At 38.7% G+C, this 27,762-nt stretch overlaps 1 protein-coding gene across 2 annotated transcripts in view; it reads left to right on the top strand.

The window, feature by feature from the left end:
* LOC126175895 (ATP-dependent RNA helicase SUV3 homolog, mitochondrial) overlaps nucleotides 1-27,762 on the top strand; it is a 72,894-nt gene that overhangs the window by 5,828 nt on the left and 39,304 nt on the right. For both annotated transcript variants that reach the window (XM_049922952.1, XM_049922951.1), the window contains exons 4-8: nucleotides 5,575-5,686; nucleotides 8,134-8,303; nucleotides 9,694-9,968; nucleotides 15,935-16,076; nucleotides 25,975-26,133. In XM_049922952.1, the coding sequence (XP_049778909.1) occupies nucleotides 5,575-5,686; nucleotides 8,134-8,303; nucleotides 9,694-9,968; nucleotides 15,935-16,076; nucleotides 25,975-26,133 (858 nt within the window). The remainder of the gene's footprint in view (nucleotides 1-5,574; nucleotides 5,687-8,133; nucleotides 8,304-9,693; nucleotides 9,969-15,934; nucleotides 16,077-25,974; nucleotides 26,134-27,762) is intronic.

The following is a 27,762-nucleotide window of genomic DNA, read 5'->3' as shown; positions in this document are numbered from 1 at the left end:
GCTATATAGGTGAACTTGATATTGAGATACCAACTTTTGTAGTTGGAAGGGGTGGGGGGGAGTGGACAGAACAGAACAGGAAAAATCAATTGAGAAAACTGTGAACAGTTGACGTACATTTCATCAGGAGGCGAAATTTTAAGTTTGAACTGCAGACTGGACACCAGTTTTTGTAGTTGTGGGGAGGAGGGTTATTGGTATTTTGCTCTGAGGTTGAGCCATGCAGGTGAACTGGAGATTTGGATACTAGCAATTGTAATTGTGGGGAGGAGGGGGGGCTATGTGTAGGGTTGAGCTATATAATTTAACTGGAGATTGGAATACTGTGATCTGATGGTGTGTTTTGTATGGTTTTGTTGGGTTTCATTTTTTGGCTGTTTCAGGTGTTCTGTTTTTTTGTAGTGTTGCATCTTGAATGGTATTGTTTTCATTATTGAATTTTTAGTTTGACCCTGCCCAAAACCCACTTTTTTCTGCAGTTTGTGTTCTAATTTTATTGGTTTTAGTCTGCGCATTGTTTCGCATGGTATTAATATTTTTGTGGGTATTATGATCAGTGTTCTGGTTGCCATGTTTGACGCGTTTGAAGCAGGGATTTTTGGCATGGTGATGACATCATTTATCAGACCTTGTTGCTGACAGGATATTAAATTCTGCTCTCCTTACTTTTTTCATATGATTTATCAACAAACCTATTGACTTCCACCATCATTATTTATGAATATAACTGCTACCAAAGTATTAGCCAGAATTTGCCTCCTGAGATGCCAACTGGCTCCCATAATGATATTTGATACTTTCAAAACAGTATCAGTTTGCACTGATTTATTTCCTTTTACTTCTCCATTCTCCTCCTCAGTTCACTTTCCCTAATTTTCTCACTTATGATCTGCATTGTATACATCTCTTCATCACTGTTATACTTCTATTATTATTTCCTCTTTCATATATTTCAATTCCACATAATATTTTTCTTATTATGTATTCTCGTTAATTTTAAGGTTTTTTGGTTGCATATTATTATTCTGGTATCTTGCACGAGAACTCTCTTGATCCTTGTTTTAAGATGATTTATTATTTTGTGGAGTGTTTTTGAAACATCATGGGACCGGAAAAGACCAAACAGTTTTTGAATGTACAGACTTGTTTCATTCAATTTTAAAGTATTGTCCAGAAAGCTGAATGAAAACAGCAAATACAAAAGGCACTATAAATAAAGGCAGGATTTGGCATGGTGTAACAAATTAAGGCACACTACAAAGGGAAAGGCAGCTGTTACCTTAAGAACCATTTGAATAAATACACAAATCAATTTATGTGAAGTTACAGCATTATACTGAGACAATGACAATCAGTATAACAGGGACTGTGTAGCAAATAAGTGCCAGCATAATTTTGAGCGTTTCAAACAGTTGCTGTTTAATTAGGATAATTTCCAAGAGATATATTGCCAAACAAGAGCTGACACTGGCTGTATGCACAATAAGATTGCACATTTCAGCGTCGTATCCAGTTTTATAGCTGTCAGTGGAGAAGTACTGCCTGTGGTAGTGGAGCGCAGGATGCAGTTGCTCTCTGTGGGCATTCATCTCTTCCAGTCCTCAAAATGTATGGGTACTAGAAGCATCTGCAGATCTCATCATTTTCATTTGTTCCCATTTTCTTGTGGTGAAATGCTTAATATTTAGAACTTCAGTGGTGATGAGTCATTCATGAGTCTGTCAGATACTTCCTTTCCTATATGATTAATGGAAAATCTCAAATAAAGATGTGAAACAAATACTAACAAAGAGGGGCTGGCCAGTACTTACCTCAGCTCAGTACAGCCGATAGATACACAAAAAACAGAAACGAAAATTTATGTTCCTAGCTTTCGGAACAAATGTTCCTTCATCAGGGAGGAGAGAGGGGAAAGAAATGGAATAAGGAAAAGTGGATTCAGTTACTCACAACCCAGGTTATGAAGCAACAGGGAAAAGAAAACAGGGAGGGTAGCAAGGATGGAGGCATGGTTGTCAGAGGGAAGCCAAAGATCTTACTCACAACCCAGGTTATGAAGCAACAGGGAAAGGAAAACAGGGAGGGTAGCAAGGATGGAGGCATGGTTGTCAGAGGGAAGCCAAAGATCTTTTCTGTTTTCCAGGTTTTCTCAGAGATTAATTTTAGCTCTTTCTTTTAAAAATTTTTTTGGTAGAGACCATTTCAAAAGTTCTGCTGTAAGAGAATCTTCTCTACTAACTTTATAAGCAACAGGGAAAGGAAAACAGGGAGGGTAGCAAGGATGGAGGCATGGTTGTCAGAGGGAAGCCAAAGATCTTTGGCTTCCCTCTGACAACCATGCCTCCATCCTTGCTACCCAAAGATCTTGCTAGCCAAAGAGCTTTGGCTTCCCTCTGACAACCATGCCTCCATCCTTGCTACCCAAAGATCTTGCTAGCCAAAGATCTTTGGCTTCCCTCTGACAACCATGCCTCCATCCTTGCTACCCTCCCTGTTTTCCTTTCCTTGTTGCTTCATAACCTGGGTTGTGAGTAACTGAATCCACTTTCCCTTCTTCCCTTTCTTTCCCCTCTCTCCTCCCTGATGAAGGAACATTTGTTCCGAAAGCTAGGAACGTAAATTTTCGGTTCTGTTTTTTGTGTATCTATCGACTGTACTGAGCTGAGGTAAGTACTGGCCAACCCCTCTATCTCTTTGTTAGTATTTGTTTCACTTCCTTTCCTATGTCTAATAAGTGAATGCTCCTCTTCTTTCTTACATATTAATAATATTTGTCTGTGGGTCTTGTCCATATAACTGTTTCACTTGGAGTTAATGACAAGAGATTGCTGGAAAAACAGTATCTGATCTGTCTGCAGTAGTTCTCTTCATTCTTCACAGGAATATAGAAAACTATGATCTCCTGTTTTGTTGATCTAGCAGTGAAAAATCAATCATATATGTCTTCATACAGTAGGAAAGCTCTGCTAGAAAGTAAATAATTTAGGTGTAAAGGAGACCACTCACCAAATAGCAGAAGCTTCGAGCCATCATCAGATACATACGAAAGTAGTGGCAGGTCGTGCAAAATATTCCAGTGTGCTACAGTGAGGTGGCTATAGCCTTATCTCTTACAGTAGTAGTAACTGTAACTAAATTGAATATACTAATTTTGTGTATACAGATTGAACTATTTGAACATATTTAAATTTTATGATTGGTAGTTTACCAGTTTGGGGAAGTAAGAAGGAAAAAAAATGGCACCTGCAGAAATGGAACCTAGGTCCGCAAATTACCAGTCTATGCTATAGACGACTTGCCAAAGATGGAGTTCTGATAATGGCACTTTAAAAAGCACTCATACTACACACTTACACGGTACGCTAAAGCAATTTCAAAGAGAGATACTGACCTTTTGAATTCAGTCGTGTCAGGTAAATGATTGACTTCAGATTAAATATTTGTTCAAAACATGATCTGCCCTTCCTAAAGCCACCCTGATATTCACATAAATTTCTCTCCAGCATTGTTTCTACTCTGGTATAATCTTGGGAAATTGTTATATGCAACTGGTTGCAAAGAAAACCCTCTGTTGTTAACATCTTGTTTGTTGCCTTTCTGATGTGGAAGATGTATCAGGGCCATCTTTCACTCTCCTGTGAGATTTTTGGTTTTCCAGGTTTTCTCAGAGATTAATTTTAGCTCTTTCTTTTAAAAAATTTTTTGGTAGAGACCATTTCAAAAGTTCTGCTGTAAGAGAATCTTCTCTACTAACTTTATAAGGTTTTTATAACTTCTTTAATTTATTTGATAGTTGGGGGTAAACCTTCTTATAGATTTTTATGAGTGAATTCGTTCTGGACAGTTAAGAAGTTGATCAAAATTATCTTGCAAGTATTTCAAAATTATCAGTGTTATGTAAGCCAAAGTGGTGAGCCTTACCCCATGCTCTTCTGTTGTTAGATTTCCTTTTGAGGTACGTCTACCTACCTTTTTAAATCTCACTTTCTCCTCTAAGGGACTACTGGGAAACGGCCTCTTTAGTAGATCACCTAACAATCATACACGGAAAACACTGTCATACTGCCATAGCCTTTTGACTAGTAAAAGTAGTAATTTAACTACATTGAATATATTAATTATACATATGTGAGTTGAACTAACATTTTTAAATTTTGTAACTAATAGTGTAACATTATGAGGAATGAAAGAAATTGAAAATTAAATGACATCAGCAGGAGTCGAACCAGGGTTCACAATTACCGATAAGTGCTTTTTACCACTCGCCCACAGTGCCATCATGACATTGAGTCTTTAAAAAGTCATCCTACTCTATGCTTGCACAATATGCTACATGCAACTTAAATGAAAAATACTGACCTGGTACAGTGAGCAATGTGGCTCTAGTAGTGCCACCAGGGATGATATCACAACAAAGTATGTGCAGTAGAAAACAGACAGCTGCAACCCATTCACTGAGTTGATCGTACTGTGGCTGAATATTTCAGAACTCAACATTGGTTTCTAGTTATTGCAGAGAGTGCGCTACAAAACATTTTTTTATTCAGTTTATTTGCATACCAGCGTGCATTTGAAGAGGACTGACATAATTTACGTGCAATTTTCAGCTTGCATTCGAAGTAAAATGGCATAATTTTTGTACAACATTTACATTGTGCTTTAGTAGATTAGCACACAATAACCGGCTGCCACGGCACAAAGAAACTTGCTTGCTTCCCTTTCTCAAGCTAGAGACGTGACCACCCCTCCCCCTCCCCCCACCTTTCTTTGACTACTTAAAATACGATCCTGAGTGGTAATGTCTTAATGTCAGCTGATGTAGCAACCAGAGAGAACTTAGAAATATTGCTAGTAAATGTTACCATTAGCGGAAGTATTTCCTTCAATTTTCAAAACTTAGCATTCATATCTGACACATCACACAATGATATGTGCTGAAAATTTGTTTCCATCTCCAGAGAATTTGCTATACCCATGTTTTATAGCCAAGACAGTGTTGTATAAAGTATGGTAAAGGTTCACATCTGCTGACAGAAAGAAAAATAGAAACAAATAGTTTTGTTTTAATCTAAATAATGCTAATTACAGAGTTTTTGTTGTCTGCACAATTCTCGGAGGAAGCTGTAAAGTGATCATCTAAAAGTTGCTGAATGAAAGGACTTTAAAGAGTAGTCTGGTTGCACTTGGAACCACAACTCTGCAGTCCCCATCCGTGCCTTGAACTGCGCAACTTGTTCATGAATCAGTCTATAGTAACTTGAAAATTTGACAGATCTTCCTGTTCTTCAAGATACATGTTATAAAGTATGGGTCAGCTGCACCATTAAATACGTAAAAAAGCTTTACTCCAGTACTAATATATTTTTTGACTTATATTTTGTATAACACTTCTTTAACAGCTGAACTTAGTCTATTTGCATATGCCAATGAATGTACTTTATGTAGACTACATAAGTTTCCTTCTTTAAAAATCTGCCCTTGGAGCAGAATCGTTTTATGACATTCAACTTTCACTGCTTACTTAATCATATAGTACTATCAATGCATGAAAAATTTTATTTGTGTTGGTTCCAGGGAACACCCTGCGATCTTGTGACAGGAGAAGAAAGAAAATATGCTGATCCAAATGGAAATCCTTCTGGTCATGTTGCATGCACTGTGGAAATGTCTTCAGTCACTACACCTTGTAAGTTTAGCCACTTCAGCAATGTTGAAAAATATATTTAAAGCCCACTAATATTTAGAGAAAAAGTTATTGTTGTTAAAGACACACATAATTTTGCATAATGAGGCTGTCAAAGGAATTGAATTTGTTCATTTGGGAAGGACCTCAGTCACAATTTTATAGCAAATAAGATATTGTCAGAATAACACTCCTTCAATCAATCAGCATAACATGCTATGATGAAAGGACCTCTGTCCCTTGCCTGTGGGGGGGGGGGGGGGGGGGGGGGGAGGGGGGGGGGAAGAAAAACGAAAGGGTCTCTATCACTGACACAGGCTCTTACTATGTATGCCAGTGGCAACTCTGAAGACAGTTGTTTCGCATATGTAATAAAAATTTTTTACAATGTGTCTGTTAACTATGATTTCCTGGGAAACAGCAACTAATTTCTGAAGCACTGTAGCTGTACAGAATGGCTTTATGAAGTTTGGCAGTGATCAGTATGCGTAGTTTCTTCACAAAGATATGAATGAGGGTTCCCTATTTCTGGATCAGCAGAAGTCTGTTTACTTCGTTCCTCTCATATTTTCTGCTCAGCTGCTGCCACCTTCAGCAGTCTAATACCGATCCTTGCATATGTAGCAAAGTGATTTTTGTGCTGTGTTGCAAATTAATATTCCTCTTAATGAGCTGATCAGATGAACAGTGATGTACACTGAAGTAAGTTCAACTTTGTAAGAAGAATTCAGATTTTTTTGCGAAGATAATCTGGGGAAATCATCAGAGATTCCACGCAAAAAGAGAGAAATCTCAATTCAAGTTTTCAGTTTGATTGCGATTGTAAACTGCTTTCTGCATTGTCTGGATTACTTTAAAATTGTAATTTTGTTTTTTTATGTAAAAGCACTGTTATTTATTGTAGGAACTACTGGTACCATTTCTTTACAAGGAAATGTCTTTGCAACCACATATGTGGTTGAGTAAATTAGGGTCCCAGGTATTATATTACATCCTGCATCAGTTATTTTGGTGACCCTTGTTTGCGAATAATCAATAAAACTTTATTTCCCCTGATTACTAAATAACTAAAGCTACAATAACAATATCAAATTTTGAACTGCCTCCATAGTGTAGTGGTTAAGGTGTTTGGCTAGTACGCTGAAGGTAGTGGGTATGAGACCTGCCACATCAACTTTTTTTTTACACCATTATATAAGTGACTGTCATCATTATTTTTATTCAGTTAATTTTGGCTTCATTGCAATGAGACCATGAGGAAGCAGGCTCTGTTCTCTTTAATTCAAGAAAATAGACCTTCTAAAAACCCGTATGTGGTAAAGGAAATGACTAAAGAGAAAGGCCACACAGTTGTCTGCTTGCTGCCCTATAATTTTGATTTAGGTGTGGTGGAACTAACATGGGCAAGAAGGAAAATGTTTAAGGAGTGCATCATTTCATGAGACATGTCCAGACTGCCCTTCTTTTAGTAACTGCTAATGATTGGGAAGGGTACTGCAGGAATGCCGAACAACTGGAAAAAGGTACTGGACCTCATTGGAACTCACGGTGAACAAAATCATTATTTATTCTGCTGAATCAGATAGTAACAGTGATTATGAATTATGCACAAATGAGGACTATAATGAGATTGTTTCTGAGTGATTTGTGTGTTATTACAATTCAGTATTACGTGTATTAATAAATGTTCAAAATTTTAATCAATGTTGTGATTGTTATAATGTAAGTTTTACTGCTGGCTCTTTTTGATTTTGAATTGTCAGTGAGCACTGATACAGAATTAGTAGCAACAAGCACCATCATTCAGCATGAAACTATCAATTTCGATTTCACAAATCCTGTAAGCTTTTGTTATGTCCCAGTCTCAGTTTTTATTTTCATAGATGCACAATATGTAGCAGTTGACAGCTAGTGCCACTTGGACCATCAATTGATACATGAACCCAATTGTGGTGCCAGCACTGGATGACATAAGCAAGGTGATTTCTCCTGCAGCACCCTTTATCGCTTGCTAGCCTGTGCTGAGTGTTGGTGAGCAGATCTTGCTTTCTCCAATCCCACACCCCTGTCAGAATTCGCCCATCTTGTAAACAGACTTCACAGTGTATTAATGTTAATCTTTCAAAATCAAGAGGGTTTCACAAAAAGATGAATATCTAGAAAAACAGACTGTCTTGCAACCTGTCTTAAAGAGGAATTGACTTCTTATGAATTGCACACCTATAAAATTAACGTAAATGTTTTCTGGGTGTGGTGCCATTTCTCAACATTAAGTGATCAAGCTACAGATGACCATGCAATTAGCCTAAAATTTTGTTTATTTAAAGATGTACCTATTTGTCTTGCAGACAAAGAAGCAATAGCATATGTAACACTTAAAATGAATATCCTTTTGGCGATAGTTTCATTTTGGACTGTTTCTTTTATAGATGTAAATGTTTGCTTTATAGATGAAGTGGCCGTGATTGATGAGATACAGATGATACGTGATATGGGAAGGGGTTGGGCCTGGACAAGAGCTCTGCTTGGCTTAGTTGCTGATGAAATCCATGTATGCGGTGAGGAAGCTGCCGTGGAACTGATACAAGCACTGATGACAACAACTGGTGAGGATGTTGAGGTGCGAGTGTAAACTGCTTCTTTAAAAATTTGAATTACTGTGGTTGTATTTCATTAAATCGTGTTTTATTTTCACTGAATGGTAAAATTCATTGTGTAATTCATAGGAATAATACCTTAAAAGGGTGATTTTACCCAAAGCATGATGACTGTGGTTGAGGCTCCTCACTAACTAAAACAGTGGGCCAGAAACAGTCTTGAATCCCAATCAGTGCCTTTCATCAGCAAAACTAGTGACTGAACCATATGACCCCAATTCAGTGACTCTGTTTGTCTGGTCTTTGCTGCTACAGTTCCCAGCTGCATATAAATTTAATCTTACAGGTGGACTTTTTTCAGCAAACACTTTGTGAATTGATGGGGTTGGCGGAAAAAAACTGTTAACTCTCAGTTTAGTAAGTATTAGTCTGATTACATTATCCGTTGTGTTTTCGAATGCACAAGGTGTCAAAAAGTAGTTCCATATGCACTGCTAAAAATGCTGTCTGGTATATAAATTTCTCTGATTTATCCGGAATGGAATGCAACAATATTGTGAAAAGGAAAGTTGCTACTCACTATGTAGCAGAGATGCTGAGTCACAGATAGGCACAACAAAGACTGTCATATGACTGCATTCATTTGTGTGTGAGTTGTGTTTGCGTGAGCGTGTATGTGTGTGTTTGCCGTCTAATTCTGACAAAGGCCTTCTGGTTGAAAGCTATATTTGTGACAATCTTTTTGTTGCGCCTATCTGCGACTCAACATCTCCGCTATATGGTGAGTAGCAACTTTCCTTTTCATAATATTGTTTCTGTGATTTATTGTATTCGTTTGCTTTCTTTGACACATACAGCATGTAGTAGGGCAAAATACACTGGTTTTGTTTAGTATTTTCTTCCACTGACTCCTTCAAATACTGAATGTTTCAATTTTAAGAGCGTTTTACAAGCTCTTCCCAGGACACAGATAAAATTTGGAGCCGTAAGAGAAAAGCACTAGCACACTGAATGTATTCAATGTTCTCATGTGTTTCAGTTGTCAGAGCATTGCCCAAGAAAGACAAAAATCACATTTGAGATATAGTCTAGCAAAGGATTTTAAGTTATATGGATCAGTGCTGTTTCTATTTCTTAGATGTCATAACTTTAAAGCCAGTTTTCAAAATGATGGTTTTTAGAAAATTACGTAAAAAGCTTTAGTTTTTACTGACCTGTGCACCCCTCTCTTCTCCCCACCTACCCCCAACCATTTTTCAGAAGAAACTCAATCTGTGAGCTGAAAGTGCTACTATGCTTCTGTTATGAATAATGAAGCTGCACCTTTTGAAGATAGGTACTCTGCTGCCCACATTTCTCTTAGTGATTTTTACCGTTTCTAGAAAATTCACTTAAAACTGATGAAAATTGTAGGTCCGGAGATACAAGCGACTGACTGAACTGGACGTACAGGACACTGCAGTGGGTACACTGGAAGCTGTCCAACCTGGAGACTGTATAGTTTGCTTCAGCAAAAGTGACATTTATGCCGTGTCCAGAGGCCTAGAAGCCCTTGGCAGAGAGGTTGCAGTCATTTATGGTGGTCTTCCTCCAGGCACAAAACTTGCCCAGGCACAGAAGTTTAATGATCCAGAAAACCCTTGCAAAATACTAGTTGCAACTGATGCTATTGGAATGGGACTTAACTTGTAAGTATTACAAAAAAACTGCTATGTAACTTGTGATCAGCTAAATAGATGTTTTCTTTTTTACAGAGCAATTTATGAAATGAAGCCTCCTATGTAAATACTGAAATGTAGAGCTTGGAAAAATGTAATGACAGGAGCATCACTGACTGAATAAACAGCCAGTATCTGTCTTTGGATCCATAAATATTAATTCTTGCTTATTACTCAATGAATACCAGCAGAGTGTGCATTCCATCAGCTTGCAGAAATAGCTCAAGTTTGTGAATGGATGTGGATGATTCTTAGTGGGTTTGAAAACTGACTTAAAATTCATCTGCTGAAGAAAACTGATGCATCACAAATGTACACTTAATTCTTGGCAGTGGCTTGACCTTGTAAAATCAATGTAGAGCACTGTGACTGGCTGACAAAACTCTGCTTTACAGCTGTCGAAAGACAGCCTGTATCGCAAAGGAATAGTGTGCAAGACACTTTGTCAAATCAGATAATAATCCACAGTCCGTGAGTGTGAGCCTGTGATCTGTTTCTGGTATTCAGTTGGCCCACCAGTAGCCTGGCAGCTGCACCTTAACTATGAACATTTTGTGTGTGAATTTCTTCCGCACTGTTTTACTGATACTGGTTTGATGCACTTTGGTTTAATTTAACACTTTTCCTTCTTTTTCAGTACTTGTTTTATTTTGCTTAATTACAGCCAGTATGTTCTGGTTTTAATTCATATGGTATTAACCACATTTTAGTCATGCATTAATATTGTTCCAAATAATTAATTCATGTATACATTACTTCACAACATCAATAGTGGACTGCATCTAACTTGGCAAGAAACAAGGAGCAGTGCACTGGCACCTACTAGGGAGCAATTATTTGATTTGACAGCCATTAGTCATTTGCTGATCAATGTCCACTTTGCTCTGAACTAGTAAGGCTGTTGTTTTTGTGAATGTTGCCACTAATATTCCCAGTGCCTCCTCCATTGTAAATATACACTATGTGATCAAAAGTATCCTGATACCTGCCTGAAAATGACTTAAAAGTTCGTGGCGCCCTTCATCGGTAATGCTGGAATTCAATGTGGTATTGGCCCACCCTTAGCCTTTGATAGCTTCCACTGTCACAGGCATATGTTCAATTCGGTGCTGGAAGGTCATGTGACTGATCAAACAAGATCAGTACTGTATGAAACCCTTCTGCATATCGGGAAATCTCGAGCCTATTCGAATGAACGTATTGTTTGCTAAACTCTATCCTTTGTAACTCTTCAAAATAAATTTTGTAAATGTAAGGTGACCCTACATTAACCTATTAAACACTGTAAAAACATTTACCTCAGCAGCAATAGTTTAATCTGTAAATGTAAGATGATGCCGTATTTTTCAAATGAAGAATTTGGGAGAAAAACCTCTTATAATTGGGTAAATACAACAGATTGTTCATCACTTCAGACAAACTTTCTGCAGGTGATTAGACTCTTCTAGAGAGCCCATTTATTATAAAAGGGCTAGTAACTATCAAAGTGGAGGTGCTGTTGGTGGTTGGTCAGTTTGATATGGGCAGAGGTTTTTATGAAGCTGTCAGAGAAGTGGTTGTTAATGTCCAGAAAGTTGGCACACTAAGCTGAAGAGGTTTACATGAGATGAATGGGAGCTTGTGTCAATGATTCCAAGCAGGGAGCTGGATGATAACGAGCTAGAAGTGGTGGACAGCCAGTTAGTAGTTGACATTCTTGATATAGGGAGATAGCCTGTGGGCAATGAGGTCACAATGTTTTTGGCTAAGGTGGAGATTCTTTTAGTGAGGGCACAGTAATCAGAAACTGTGGAGCATCGAGTGGGGTTAGATTTTCACATTTTGCTAACAGTGTTGAACGTTGTAGTACAGGAGATGGGGCTGGGGGGTGCATTGAGATTTGAGGATGACAATGGGGGGGAGGTTCTGGTATGGGCGCAAGGAATTGAGTAGAGATTGGATCTTATGCAGGACTTGTGAGATGAGATTATTATGGCAGGTCATGCGAATGAAGAAGTCAGATAGTTGCTGGAGCCATTCTGCAAGGTAATCACAGTTTCCTCACCACAGCACTGGTGGTTAACCTGCATAGAAAGTGATCAAGTTAGTGGCTGTCTTAAGATTGTGCTCCATTTTTATTATAGAAAAGGGACCTGTAAAAGGATGGTGAAGGAAGATAGGTGAGTATTTTCCTGGATGATAACCAGAGTGGTTCCGAAGCAGTTGCCTCAGTTTCCATGAGTCCCTTTGCTACCCTCATCCATCTTCCTCTTCCCATCGCTTCCTTCCTCCCAGTCCTCAGCAGCTCCCCACCACTTAACTTTAGCTCAGGTTCTGCACTCACATTGTTTTCTCTGTTGTCTCCCTCTTCTTCTGTTTTATCCCAGTCTTCCTTCCCACCCTCCTTTCTCCCCACAATATGAACTTTGTACCTCATTGAATACCATAGGCACTGGGTCTGTGTACAGCATGTGTGTAGGTGCGTGCATGCACACGTGTCTGTGTGTGTGTGTGTGTGTGTGTGTGTGTGTGTGTGTGTGTGTGTGTGCAATTTGTTACAAAAGATATAGGAGTGTGATTTTTACAGCAATTTTGTGTGATTCTGTGTGCATCTGGAAGCTGTCACCTGATTGCACATTTTCATAGGCTTGGCAGTGATGTTTTAGCCTAATTTCACATTTGCTTATGGCACTATATATTTTCTAGGCATAAAAAACCATGGAATATTGCACCACTCATGTTTATGTTTTCCTGGATAAGCATGTGTCAAGTGTTTTGTGTGTGTATTGCTGCCAACTTGCATATAGGCACTATAAGGTTGTAACATAATCTACTGGTACAGGTAAATGGATGAAATAATATCCATGATAATTAAGTCTTTGACCAAAATAAAACAATTACAGAAAGACATAAATACAATAAACAAGAACATCAACTACATGTTAGAAAGAGAGTTCCTGGATACAGCCATGAGAAAGGAAAATTACAGCCACATCTTTAGCATATACAGCATGGCCACAACAATAAACACCATAGAAATGCAGCCTCAGGCCACTCACAAAATCACAAACAAGCCGCACTCAGATATGTGTTTAACAGACTCTTAATATTCCCTTAAACACATTTGACTGCCAAGTAGAGATAAGCCATATGAAATAGAGAGGATTAAATATAGATACAAAGAAACATTAGTAGATAAACTTAACAGAAAATTAAAGAAGCAGAGCACAACACAAAACATGAAAAAAGCTAACTAAACCACACAAACAAAAACAAATATTCTGACAACACACACATGTAAACAATGGTAAAAGTAAAACAAGCAGCACAGTCACAAGAAAATAGCACATGATGATCTGCCACTAGAAACTGACATACAGAATATGTAAGATATTAAAAAACAAGGTATAAACATTGCAGGCAAAAAACACATCCTGGTACTAAAACAAAAACCAAACGGGTACCAACAGTCTGGAACCTACCAACTCAAATACACGCACTGTGACAAAATGTACATCAGGATGACTGGTAGAACCTTTCACACAAGGTATAAGGAACATATCAAGGAATGGAAATACAGTACAAACCACTCGACATTTGCAGACCACCTGAAACAGGGCTATCATACACCAAGCATAATAGTAAAGGATATGAGCAACATAAATGTCAGTAAAACCAGACATTCCCTCACTGTCTAAGGAAACTACCACATACTTAAGGCACTACAGGTAATAAAAAGCTGCATAATGACCAGATAAATACTGGAAACCAGATGTTACACAAAATCACTGGGCACATAAGAATCTTTCACCCTTTATTCTCCCCCCCCCCCCTTTCCCTCTCTCCCCCTTTCTCTCTCCCTTCCTTTCTCACTCCCCTCCCCTCTTTCCCACTGCTTCTCTCTTTCTCTCACACACACACCTTCCTCCGACTTATTCACAACCCACTCTCCCTTTCTCTAGTAAGTTACTTTGCATTCACTGCCCATTATCCTGTACACATATTTATCCCTCTACTCACCAACTCTACTTTTAGTTCACTCTCATACTACTCCGTCATTCCCACTTACGTATTTAAATAAAGGCTTATAAACATAAATAAAATGATATGGTAAACATGTGACAAACCACACAGAAAAAACTATTTTATTTAAAATAATAATCAGAACTATTGGATAAGTTGATGACAGTACACACACATAAAACACAAAGACCTTCATTTAGCCAGGAGAATATAAATAAAAGTTAGTACTGGAAGATTTTGTCATGTTTCATGTTAAAAAAGTGTGTTCTGCTGCAAGCCATTAGTCTAAAGACATTAGTGCCAAACCATGGAAAGCAAGACAGTGGTACCTCCAGAAGTAAACGAAAAATCAGACAAAATGCTATAACTATAAATCACACTCCTATATATTTTATAACAAACTATTTTCAGATCTAGAAGCAAACCAAAATTGTGTATATTTTTCTTTCCGAACTCCTCATGATGTTTTAAATGAATGAAACAAAATGCACATGGTAACATAACTATGAATTTTTTGTAGTAGTTGCAAAGGCAGATTTCAAATACCCTTAATAAGCGTAAAGCAACTACAAACACTATAGCTGTGTAAAAAAGGACTTTTCTGAGGAAAACATTTTCTGAAAGCTTATTTTCAAGCTCAGTCTTGTGTATATGCCTGTACACTGTTCAGTTCCTCAGCTGTGTGATGCATCTTTACTTTTGTGTATGTTTGTTTGCAACAGTAGGCTTAAGACTCAAACTTTCCCCTCCTTTCTTTCATTTATTCAATTTCTGATTCCTCACCATTACTAAAATTAATCTATGAATACACTTAGGATTTTTTCTGCACTCTGGTTGGTTGATTATGAGACTAACTTAACATCTTCTGTTTTTACAGCCCATATCTGTTGATGGACTGAAACCAAAACATCTGTGGACATTTGTTGGAATTTAACTCTCACACTTTCATTTTCTGCTGTGTTTAGAATATTTAACACCAGTGCTCTTTATATGTTCCACTGTTGTGGAGAGATATTTCATAATTAAGACAGTGCATTTTAAGCATAATTTTATGATTCTATACTTTGAATTGCACCTAACAGTGGAAAAGCCAGCATGAAATAATGACAATATTATGAAAAGGATAGATTGCTACTCGCCATGTAAAGGAGGCTTTGAGTCACAGAGAGGTACAACAAAAAGATGGCTAAACATGTCAGCTTTCAACCAAAGAGCTCTCTTCTAAAGTAGACAAAACACACACACACACACACACACACACACACACACACACACACACACACACAAGTACAACTAACACACATGTGACCACTGTCTCTGGTCACTGAGGCTACACTGCAAGCAAGCAATCTGGATGGTGGGTGTAATGAGGGGGCTGGGATGGGAAGGGGATGGGATGGAAGGGTGTAAAGGGAGGGTCAGGGAACAGTAAAGCACTGCTTGTGGGAGCATGCAGGGACTGGTGAGGACAGGGTAGGGCTGCTGGGTGCATTCGGATGGTTTGGAGGAGGAGGAGGAGGAGGGGGGGGGGGGGGAGCAGGAGCAGAAAAGGAGAGAAGTAGAAGAGGGGTTTGTGGAATTAAAGGCTGTGTTGTGCTGGAGTGGGAGCAGGGAAGGTGAGAGGTGGGTGAAGGACAGGGATTAATGAAGGTTGAGGCCAGAGGGTTAGGGGAATATAGGATATATTGCAATTCTGAATTGCGTAGATGGGAACACTCCCTCCAAACTCCCATGTTAAGCAGTCTTTTTGTTGAACCTTTCTTTGACTCTACGTCTCCTCTATATGGTAAGTAGCAATCTATCCTTTCCATAATATTGTCATTGAATTACATCTATCAATTCTGGATACTTCCAGCTTGTATCTTAAATTACAAATGCATGAATTAATAAAACACACACACACCTACTATACCAGATAATTTATTATATTACAGGAGCATCCAGAGAGTTGTATTTTATTCATTAATCAAACCTTCAGTGAATGAAAAAGGAGAGAAAGAAATGGATACAATATCCGTCTCACAGGCATTGCAGATTTCAGGACGGGCTGGTAGATATGGCACCCAGTTTGATAAGGTAGTGTATAAATTATTTTCAGACTGATTGTTTCAGTGTTTTTATGTTTAGCATGTCATCTTTGTGTAAAACACACTGGCAAGATAAATCCAAAGAAACACAATTGATATCCCGCTCAGAAGATGTTTTCCGTGAAATGTAGTGTAGCCAGTGAGATTGGGAGAGAGTGGGTGTGATGAGAACCTTGTAGCCTTTCAGAAAGTGAGAGTGAAATGTTACCAAATTATTAGGGAGAGCAAGAACAGATCATGACAACAGTTTCTGACCACATAAACTGTTCCACTAAAAGTACAAATGTATGAAAAGCCATCAGGAGACTTTCTGGGAGAGGTGGGAAGTGCCCAGTGGCTTCTGTTATGGGGAATAGAAGTCTCTAGACCACCCTGCGAGACACTGCCCAGACCATAGTGACCTATGTTGCCACAATTACCACCACTGCCAGACAGGGTTCAGCTTTTCGTTGTTACAGAGAGGCTGCTGAGAGGGCCAGTTGGGACTTCAGTTCCACCACTGATGGAGAATACAACTGCCCCTTCTCCATGTGAAGAACAAACACACACTTATGAAATTTGAATATCTATTGAACCAGACATGAATATTAGTGCCTTGTCTTATACATGCATGAGTGGTACTTCATGTCATTCATACAAAAGGCCTAAAGATGATGTGACTGGAATGTTGAAACTGATTAGCTAATAAAACTGTATGAAAATAATGGCTGTTGATCAGTACAGTGGAACCTTGCATAACAAGCATCTTACAATTTGCACAACAAGCAAAACAAATTGTAATAAAAGGGCTCGATAATGAGTGATGTTTTGCATAACAAGTGTGAGGATTTAGTTTGACGTCATCACCACCCGTTCATGTGCGGCGGGTGAAATGTTCAACAATTTGAACACCTTCAATTGTTGGCAGCGGCTCATGAACAAACATACTACAGTCTGGGTTTAGCGCTCTTTCTGCTACCACCTTAGTGCAGCTTGTGATCACATATTTTTCTAAACTTGTGTTCACATAGTGTTTTTTTGTGTGCAGATTTAATAACCTTAGTAGAAATGTCCCCAAAGATAAAGCCTCTCCATAAGAGAAAGAAAATTACCTTAGAAATGAAATGTAAGATCATTGAAAAATGCAAATGTGGTGTGTGTGTTGCTGATTTAGCACACACATTCAGTCAGCCTACATCAACTATTTGCGCTATTCTTATGAACAGGACCAAGATTGAGGTGACAGATGCCTTGAAGGGAGTGAGAAGAGTATCTAAACAATGGTTTCGTGTTCTGGACGATGTCGTAAGGTTACTCCTTGAAAAGCATTTGCCAGATGAACTGTTGATGAGAACATCATTTGTGAGAAGGCGAGAATGATTTTTACCGACCACTAAGATAATCAGCGGCTGAAGAAGTGTTTAAGGGAAAGTGTGGGTTGTTTGAAAAGTTTAAGAGAAGAACAGGCATCCAATGTGTTGTGAGGCACAGCACAGCTGCTAGCTCTGACACAAAGGCAGCAAACTTCATTGGCAACTTCAAGGTGCTCGTAGATTCTGAGGGTTATCTGCTGCAACAGGTTTTTAATTGTGACGAGACAGGTCTATTCTGGAAAAAGATGCCAAAGTGTACCTTTAAACCAGCAGAGGAGAATGCATTTCTCGGTCACAAGCCAATGAAAGACCGTCTCATACTGCTATTCTGTGCCAACGCAAGTGACAATTTGAAGATTAGACCACTGCTTATTTACCATTCAGAAACTGCATGAGCTTTCAAGAAGTCTAAAGCCCAGAAGAGCAGGTTAAATATGATGTGGAGGTCCAACAACAAGGCTTGAGTGACATGTGATCTTTTTTGTGGTTGGATCAATGAAATGTTTGGTCCTTTGGTGAAAAAATATTTGCTCGAGATGAATCTCGTACTCCATGTCTTGCATGTTATGGACAATGCTCCTGCCCATTCTCCAGGCCTGCAAGATCACCTCCTTGAAAAATTTCAATTCATCAAGATCCAATTTCTGCCTCCCAATGCCACTCTGTTACCCCAGCCTGTGGCCCAGCAGATCAATTCTAACTTTAAGAAGCTCTACACTAAAGCACCCCTCAAGCATTGCTTTGAGTTGATCGAAGCTACCAATTTCACTCTCAGAAAGTTTTGGAAATATCACTTTAACATTGTTGCCTGCGTCAGTATGACTGGAAAGGCATGAGTAGGAGTTCCTGAGAGAACTGCCATTTCTGCATGGAAGAAGCTTTGGCAGGAGTGTGTTGTTGAAAGTGATGCTGAGGCATTTGAGTCAGTACCTGTGGAATCTGTAGCCAACTAGATTGTGTCTTTGGTCAAGAGCGTGGGACTATAAATGGATAACAGTGATACCAATGAGCTTGTGGGGGATCTCAGCTAAGAAATGACCACTGAAGAGCTTATGGAGTGGCAGTGCATTTCACAGCAGCAAGTTGTGGATAGGAGTTCTTGAGAGGAGTTGGTGGTGGTAGTGGTGGTGGTGGTGGTGGTGGTAACAGCAAAGCAGCAATCTCCTGGCACAATAAGAGAAATGGTGAAAATATGGGAATCATTTGCATCATACATTAAAAATCGTCATCTCAATAAAGCAGTGGCAATGTGCGTTACAAATTTATTTGACAATAATGCTGTGTCACATTTTCGCCAAGTGTTGGAGCCACAGCAGAAACAAATGACTATAGATAGCCACCTAGTGAAGAAGGATTAGTTATGTATAGGATTAGTTATGTATTGTGAATAATAAAGTAAATAATAATTTTCTTTGAACAAATGGCATGAATAAGAAAAAAAACTTTTTGTACTTTATCTGCATTGAACACATTATTGTATTTTACATTAATTTATATGGGATAAATTGTTTCACTTAATGAGTTTTTCATACTACTAGTAAGATTCTGGAACAAATTATGCTCACTACGTGAGATTCATCTGTATTATCGTATTTCAAAATGTACATGGTTGCTTCACCTTAGGAATCTGAAAAGACGGTCCCTGCAAGTGCTAAGCAGTTTAAAATGTCTTACCCACAATCCATTTGGAGTAGATCAGACTTATCTGCTCTAGGTTTACAGGGCCGCTATGTGGTCTCAGCTTGATTATGGGTGCACAGTGTATGGGTCTGCATGAATGTCATGTATAAAGATGTTGGACACGGTACCTGGCTGCTGGAGCCTTTCGAGCCAGCCCTGTGCCGATCTTCAGTGTTGAGGCCGGTCAGCCACAGCTTCACACCAGGCAACAATTTCTGGCCTTCAAAAAACTCTCTATGTCAAGCTCATCTGCATACCATACTGTTACTCACCGAGCAACTAGACGTTATGGGATTGCGTTAAGGACTGCCTTTACGAGATGGGTTTGGCGGCATTTAACATTTTACATCAAGATTGGATCAGATCGACACCTTGTCTCCTACAGAGGCCCAAAATTATTTTAGACTTGATGAATTTTAGGACAGATTGCACTCCCAGTTGTACATTTCAGTCTTTGTTTTTTAACATTTTAGATAGGCATCATGATTCTACAGTTGTGTACACAGATGGCTCACAACAAAGGGGCTCCCTTGGCTATTCAGTTGTATTCCCTAGACGTGTCTTCAGGATTTGCCTTCCTCATACCGATACTATTTTTTTCTGCTGAGCTCCATGTGATCCTGAAGGCATTGGAGCAGAAGAGGCATCTTAAGGGCAAACAGTTTCTCATCTGCTCCAATTCTATTAGTGCCGCACAATCATTGCAGCACATTTACTCAGCTGAAAAATTCTTCTAGCTCATATATGACCAACTGTACTTCCTACAGCAGTGGTGGAAGAAGGTGACATTTTGCTGTGTATCAGGGCACAAGCCGACAAAGCTGCCAAGGAGGCCTGCAGGGAACATAATGTTACAGAAAATGCCATTTCCTGCGGGCTATCATTTTGCTAGTTGGTCGCAGATCCATACCCATGCAGAGGCTGCTTGCGACAGACAGTAAGCTGTGGTTGGTGAAGGCAGTTATCCATCTGTGGTAGTCCTTGTGACTGTTGCCCTGGCAAGGTGAGGTGACTCTGACCCACCTCCGTAATGGGCACTGTCCCATAACACATGGCTTATGGCTTTTTACTCCAGTGAGTACTACTGTCTTCCAGGCATTCAGACTGACTTGTCCTCTATTTTGTAACCCTCTCATTCCATTTTTTGTTGTTGTTTTTCTCTCTCCATAGCTCCAAACTGGAAACCTGCACATTAGTATACAGAGTGTCCCAAAAAAAAGACCCAATTTTAACTTGTAATAATATTGAGACAAATGTCACTAGGTAAATGAAACAGCACTAGATGTAATCGGCATCGTCTCAAGTTTCAGAAAAAATCCACTAGATGGAACTACAAGCACTGACCTGGAGCGTGCAGCCAGTCTCACGCAATATGGCATCCATGCAACAAAAGGCGTATTGTGTTATTGAATTTAGTCGTAGTCAGTGATCGCAGTGCAGTGGGTGTTTCATATTCTATTTCGTGTTAAACCACCATCACCAAAGAACATTCAATGGTGGTATGAACAGTTTGAAGGAACAGGGTGCCTCTGTAAAGACAAAAGTCTTGGCTGGCCACGCGTTCCTGAACAAACAGTGGAAGAAATACAACGAGCATTTAAGCAGAGCCCCCACAAGTCTACGCGTCGTGCTAGCCAAGAACTTTCATTACCGCACATAACAGTGTGGCGTGTGTTAGAGCCCTCAAACCATACCAATCACAGCTGCTACAAGCTCTTTGAGATACTGACAAAGTGAAGCAAGTGGACTTTAGCAACACTATTCTAGAGGACAGGGAAGATGACACTTTTATGTCACGGTTGACATTCAGCAATGAGGCAACTTTCCATATTAGCGGTAAGGTTCACTGTCATAATACGCATATATGGGGGCTTGAAAATCCTCATGAAACAATTGAACACAAATGTGATTCACCAAAAGTGAATGTGTTTTATGCTGTTTCGCAAAGCAAGGTTTATGGACCCTACTTTCTTTGAGGAAGAAACCGTAACAGGACAATCATATCTTGCAATGCTATGTAACTGGTTATCCTCACAACTTGACTCTGACAGTTTCATCTATCAGCAAGATGGAGCACCACCACACTGGCACAACAACGTGCCTCAACGTTGGATAGGGCAAACAGGACCGCGAGACCAGGCTTTCCACTCTTGGTGTCCTAGTCCCCTGACTTAACACAATGTGGGGATATGTTAAACAATGTGTTTATGTTCCTCCCTTACCTCGTGACATTGATGAACTAAAACCAGAATATCAGCCGCTGTAGTTTCAGTCACAGAAGACACCCTACGCTCAGTTTGGGATGAATTCGGCTATCGGCTATATGTCATCCGTGCAGCCAGTGGAGGACATATTGAACATTTATGATGGATTTTTATAATCTTCTGTCTTTTCTGAGTAATTTAGTATGCAATTTGTCGGTGTTAAGCCCTTCTTCCTAATAAATAATTTTATTTAAAATCGGGTCATTCTTTTTGGGACACCCTGTATCGTGTGATTTTCATCTACTTGGAGTGAAATATTGTACTTTACAGATCAGTTGTGCATGTCTTGATGGTTCAGTGTGTAATAGGATGCAAATCCTTGTAGTCCTTCAGTTTTTTTATAGTACTTGACGGGCGGTAACAGGATTTCAATTTGTGGCAGTGATGTATGTGGACAATGCCAAATTGTATAATGATTATGATTTTACATCAAACATCAAGTTACTCCGATAATTGGTTGGTTGAGTTCATTTATTCATCCCTAGCAAAATCATCTGGTTTTCAAAGCATCCTATGGTTTAGGGCCTACCATTGTATTGTATTTTACTGCAGCACTGTCCTTGGATCACAGTATTTTGTTCTCTGTAGTACTTTGTGAAGTTATTGTACTTACCACTTCATTATTCTTACTTATATGTGAAATGAACAATTCTGTTCTTGTGTACATAGTTTGTTAATAGGGCAAGAGATTGCTGATACAGAGTGGATAAATTTATTTATATTTTCTGCTCATTTTAAAGATGATAATAGAAACATGCACTTTTTCTGTCGTGTAGAACAAAAAATAAATAAATAAATAAAAGAAAATAAATAAAATAAACAAGAAAAAAAGGAAAGAGATAACGTATATACCTGCTGTGTCAGTCTTTCAGAATTGAAATAGAACAAGTAAGTTTGAATAATTAGCACTTGACCTTGTAATCTAACCTTCCCACACATCACTATTAAATGTTTCTTAGTGTCTTCATTAATTTCAAAAGCTTCAAGAGGTGTAAGATATACAAAAGAAAAACTTTTTACTTATGTTCATTTTCTCTTGTTGTTGGCTCTAGTTTTTGCATCTAGAGGTACATTTTTGTGGTTGAAATTTTGGTTTATAATGTTGTGGATTCCTGATGACTAAATAACTGATGAAGATTTGCCTGTATTATTCTTGAATTTTATTCTTTGTCACATTTATCAATATCACACCGTCCTTACAATTTCCACTTCTATCCACCACAAATTACATTATTAGTGCCACAATCAAAAACATGTCTGATTACATCAGAGGCATGATGCCCACTACCACCACATTCTCTGGTGCTCACAATATTCTAAAGAGTGTACAAAGCAACAGTGTTTACACACTTTCTTGACAAAAGAAGAATCTTTACTAAGCCACATCATTATTTTATGAATGAATCCAGAAAGAAATTTAATAATTAGCATTAGATTGTGCAATTAATAATATGAATTTTAAGTATGCTAGAATGTCTAATTTCAAATATTTCTAAGACAAGAATAATTTTAACCATTAGTACTATCAATTGTAACAAATTAATTTCTTTTATTACATTTTAGCCTGAAATATAATACGTCATATACAAAATCAAATGAAATTCTTTCAGTGCAACAGCCAAGAATGTTCATCTATACAAGAATCGACAGTATACATGGTATCGGTTATTGCTATAAAAAAAAGGGTAATGTTAGAGGAGGATGTCCCATTAGAACCTGTTATGTGTGTATTTACTTTTGTTCTGTTAAGACTGTAGTTATCTATTGAGTGAGATTGTAACTACTACTATTTGATTTTCCTCTGAATGAAGTTTAAGATTTTAATACAATCATGCTGATTGTTGGCATTTGAAATAACTGATTTTGTTACTGAATTGTGATAAACCAGTCCATAAATACTGTCTTAAATGATATTTAATTATTGATTTTTGGTTGTTTGTATGGGGGAGTTGATGACTGGTGATTTTAATTACCAGATTGCTGTTAAGTGTGTCATGTCCCACAGACTTCATGGCAAATGTGAACTGATTTCCACTACAGTATTTTTGCTACCTTTTGTCCATCCCACCACGGCCGGCCGCGGTGGTCTAGCAGTTCTGGCGCTGCAGTCCGGAACCGCGGGACTGCTACGGTCGCAGGTTCGAATCCTGCCTCGGGCATGGGTGTGTGTGATGTCCTTAAGTTAGTTAGGTTTAAGTAGTTCTAAGTTCTAGGGGACTTATGACCTAAGATGTTGAGTCCCATAGTGCTCAGAGCCATTTGATGAACCATCCCACCACTAAAACTTAATAACTAATATAGGTGATATACATTCATTGTATTGAACACTACGGCACAAAAGTCAGACAAAAGCAAGAGCTGTCATTTGTCCTAAAGGCTTCACAATCTTACTCATACTCATGCAGGGTGTATATGGCCCGGGACATCCGGGAAAAACCCGGGAATTTTTTCATCCGGGACAAATTTGGGAAAAACCCGGGAATTTTTTAGAATTCCGGGATTTTTCATTGTTTTAGATTTCAGTTAGTTTTGTAGGTTTGACGTGTAAGATCAGATACGCTGACAAAGAACTTTAGTCCACTACTGCTGAATAATACTGCAGCAATGAAACATAAATCAGAGAATAACACCAAAATAAAAGTTTAGTTGGATAGAAAATGGGTAATTTACACAAAGCACAGACCAGTTTGCTGACACCGAAAAGTGTCAAAGGCTTTAGGTCGAAGATTATGCAGTACGTCCGTAACAACTAACGTGCATTCGATGTGCGTGACGTCACAACTGTTTAAATTTCTAACAGTCACCAGAAAATATTACGAATAGTGGCTTGAGATGCGTTACTTTCAAAGTAAATTTCCATGCAAGATGATTTATGTTACGTGTGAGAATGTGCAGTGAGTTTCTTAAATCACAGGGCTTTATAACTCTCATTCAAAACGTAACACTTTGAGGATCAGCTATTTGAAAAATGTCGGGCCCAGAAGATAAGTCATTTATGCCACTATTTAAAATTTTACTGGCACATTTGTATTTGATATGACTTAACATGTAACACACGCTAAAAAAAGACCGAGTTTCAGGTTAGTTTTCATGTTTAATGTTGTTCTTTCATAGATAAAAAATTATGCAATCAGTGCCAAAAAGTGTAATTGACCTTCAAAAAAATGTGCATAATGTATTACTGAGCAATGTCACAAGTCTCTTCATGCCAGAACACTTCGACTTTTCTACGCAACTGATAATCATTTTGGCACGATTTTAATTGCCGAATTAGAGCCTGTTAGTAGGCTTGCGGACTTCCTATCATTGTAGGACTAATAACAGTGGATGCCAATAGATGGTGCAATTCTCGTTCGTGCATACACATCTGCTTACGAGTTAACAGGTGTAGAAACGCACTTAGCTGAGTTGAGCGAGCTCGGCGTAACTTCGTAACGTACGCCCCGCGGCCTGTCTTTCTCGTAGGCGCCGCGGCCTGTCTTTCTCGTAGGCCTCATGCTCTGAATAACTGCCGTCATTCGCTAGCGAGGTCACATGACATGAGCTATGACTGGCTGACAAAAGTGCATCGCTCAACGCAATCTCTATTTTAGAGTTTTGGAAGCTACCGCGCTCTAATTTGTGGAATTTGTGTAAATACTTTTGCAATACGAAAATAATTGTCTCGCATCAAACAACTTTCCAAACGCATTGTTTTTCCAGGATTTCGTTTCCTAAAGTGGTGGGACGTCCTCCGCCGGTATAAGACCTTTACGATTCAAAGGACATACTTTTTATAGCTCCGAGGGAAAGTATACTGTTACTTAACCCGGATGTATTTTCACCCGCTTTATACGCAATTTCATCCAGGAGAAATTGTGTTTTTAACCGGGAAATCCGGGAAAAATCCGGGAATTTTTTTTTCTTGTCCACGTAGACACCCTGTCATGAAAAACGGTAATATTGGAAACTAATGTGAGTGAGTGAGTGAGTGAGTGAGAGAGCGAGAGAGAGAGAGAGAGAGAGAGAGAGAACAAACATTGCCTGTTTGTTGCCTGTTCTCGCACTACAGACCTTTGAATTGTTCTCTATTCCAGCAACTGGAAAGGTGGGGCGTGCTCAATGTTATGATTTGAGTTTCTGCTTCTCACTGTTTTTTACAATATTGTTATACAGAGAACACTATCATACTTGCTTATTTCTATAATAAACACTTCTCTTATGCTGCTCATTATGACCACTGCAGTAGCTGTCACAATATAAGCACTACCACAAAAATCAATGCTAAAATGTTCACCAATGACCCTGAAGTGTACACAGAATCAGCAGAATGTCAGTCGTGGCTGTGGTATTTTTCCTCTTTCTACTGCACATGTCTCAGCCGTCCTCGTCTTTATATACACACAATTCCGCTGTGGTAAATTGCTGTTTCTTTGAAAAATGTTAATCATTTTGGTTTAATTATTTACTGTGAGTCAAATAATTGTTATCTGAATGTCTAAGTGAAGGTATTAAAAAAAAGCAAGTAAATTCTACTATTTCTGTGTGCAAATATTTTTCTTTATATTCCATGTTGTGACTATAATTCAGTATTTATTTAAATTTTTATCAGGGATATGTTACAACATTCAAACCTGAAGATTTGATCACACTGAAATCCCTCTTAGCTCAGAAGCCAGAAACAATAACACAAGCTGGTTTACACCCCACTGCTGAGCAGATAGAGCTGTATGCTTATCATCTACCAAATTCTACATTATCTAATCTAATGGTGAGTAGCTTCTTTGCATAAAATTTTGTATTCCTATTGTTGCATGATGTTGTAACAATTTAATGTATTGGCCCAAATATAAGCTGCACTTTTTCCCTAAAATTCAACGATGGGAAATCCGAGTTTGACTTTCTGCACAACCGTACAAATACTGGTATTTTTTGCATCAAGAAAACTACAAGTATAGTGCTCATTACTTAGTTTGAAATGGAGCAGCAATATCGCTATTGTGTGAAAATTTATTGCTGTATGTGAGGGAACAGTGTACCTTGCCGTTGGTCGTTGATATTTTATTTAGGTAGTGACTTATTATCATGTTCATAGTTCCATTCTTTTTTTACAGAACAGGGGAGGCTAAAGAGAAAAATTTAGTCTTCACCTGTTAATGTCAAAAGAAAATCATCAGCAAACTTCAGAATTCGGTGGAGTTTTTTGGCACCAGTTTCAAACTTGCAGTTGTCAGTTATGCAACATATACTTCTAATAAAGAAGCTGACGAATGTATGGTTTGGATGAATGTAATGTGCAGCAGTGTAGAATATGCAGCAAGTTGCCATTTCATGAAGGAGATTGTACAGATGGCCAAAAGCCAGGAAACATCCTGAAGTTGAAGCCGAGGTTCTTTCCTTTGTGCAAGATAAAAGAAAAGCTCTCTTGACAAGTAATCCAGTTAAAGGCCTTGGAAATTATGAAAACAGGAGTATGTAGAAATATCTGTCAGTGCCACAGGTTTATATGTAGAAGTGGTTTCTCTATCTGATGTAGTACTTCAGTAGCACAGAGACAATTTTACTGATATACTTGTCACCTTCCAGAGACGTATAATCCAAAAGCAACAGTGGAACTTTTATTCTCTTCACCAGCAATGGTGGCGAGATGTCCATCTGTAGGGACATGTTAATTAATGTAACAGTGAAACTTCCTGGAAGATTAAAACTGTGTGCCGGACTGAGACTCAAACTCGGGACCTTTGCCTTCCACAGACAAGTGCTCTACCAACTGAACTACCCAAGCCAGGGCTGCCCCAAGTTCTGGAAATCAGGGAATATCAGGTAATTTCAAACATGTAAGGGAAATAAGGGAAATTTGAAAAAAAAGAAACACTGGAAAAAAATCTTGTTTTTGTCTCAGCAGATGAAATAGTGTGTTTACTGAGATGTCACGCGTCGTCACTGGCTGGGCACAGCTGAGTATGTGTGCCATTTTTCTACTCCCTCATTCTTACTGCTTCTCTCCTTCCTATCACTCTCCTCAGCTTGCAGTCAGTGATGCCACCACTTCCTGCCACTAGCCTAGCAACTGCCGATGAGAGGCAAGAGGTGGGAAGAGTGGCTTGTTTGAATCTGATTCTCAGAGATTGTTGACACAGCGGCCAGAGATAGCATTCATGCATGCATCAGTTGTGTCTGAGGGACTGTGTGAATGTGTGTATGTTCTTGTTTCCTGACAAAGGCTATGGCTGAAAATTTAGTTGTGCGATTGTGATTGTCTTTTCTACATACCTGTTTGCGACTCGGTGATCATCTTTACGATGGGTTGCTGCCTATCCTCATTAGTATTGATTCTAAGAGTATTTGCACAAGTTATCTGTTGCCTGGACTGATCAACGTGATCTAATTTCGTCAACAT

The sequence above is a fragment of the Schistocerca cancellata genome, chromosome 3 (genome assembly GCF_023864275.1).
Source record: "Schistocerca cancellata isolate TAMUIC-IGC-003103 chromosome 3, iqSchCanc2.1, whole genome shotgun sequence".
NCBI lineage: Eukaryota > Metazoa > Arthropoda > Insecta > Orthoptera > Acrididae > Schistocerca > Schistocerca cancellata.
The sequence above is the reverse complement of the archived record's forward strand: the minus strand, read 5'-3'. Positions and strand labels throughout refer to the sequence as shown.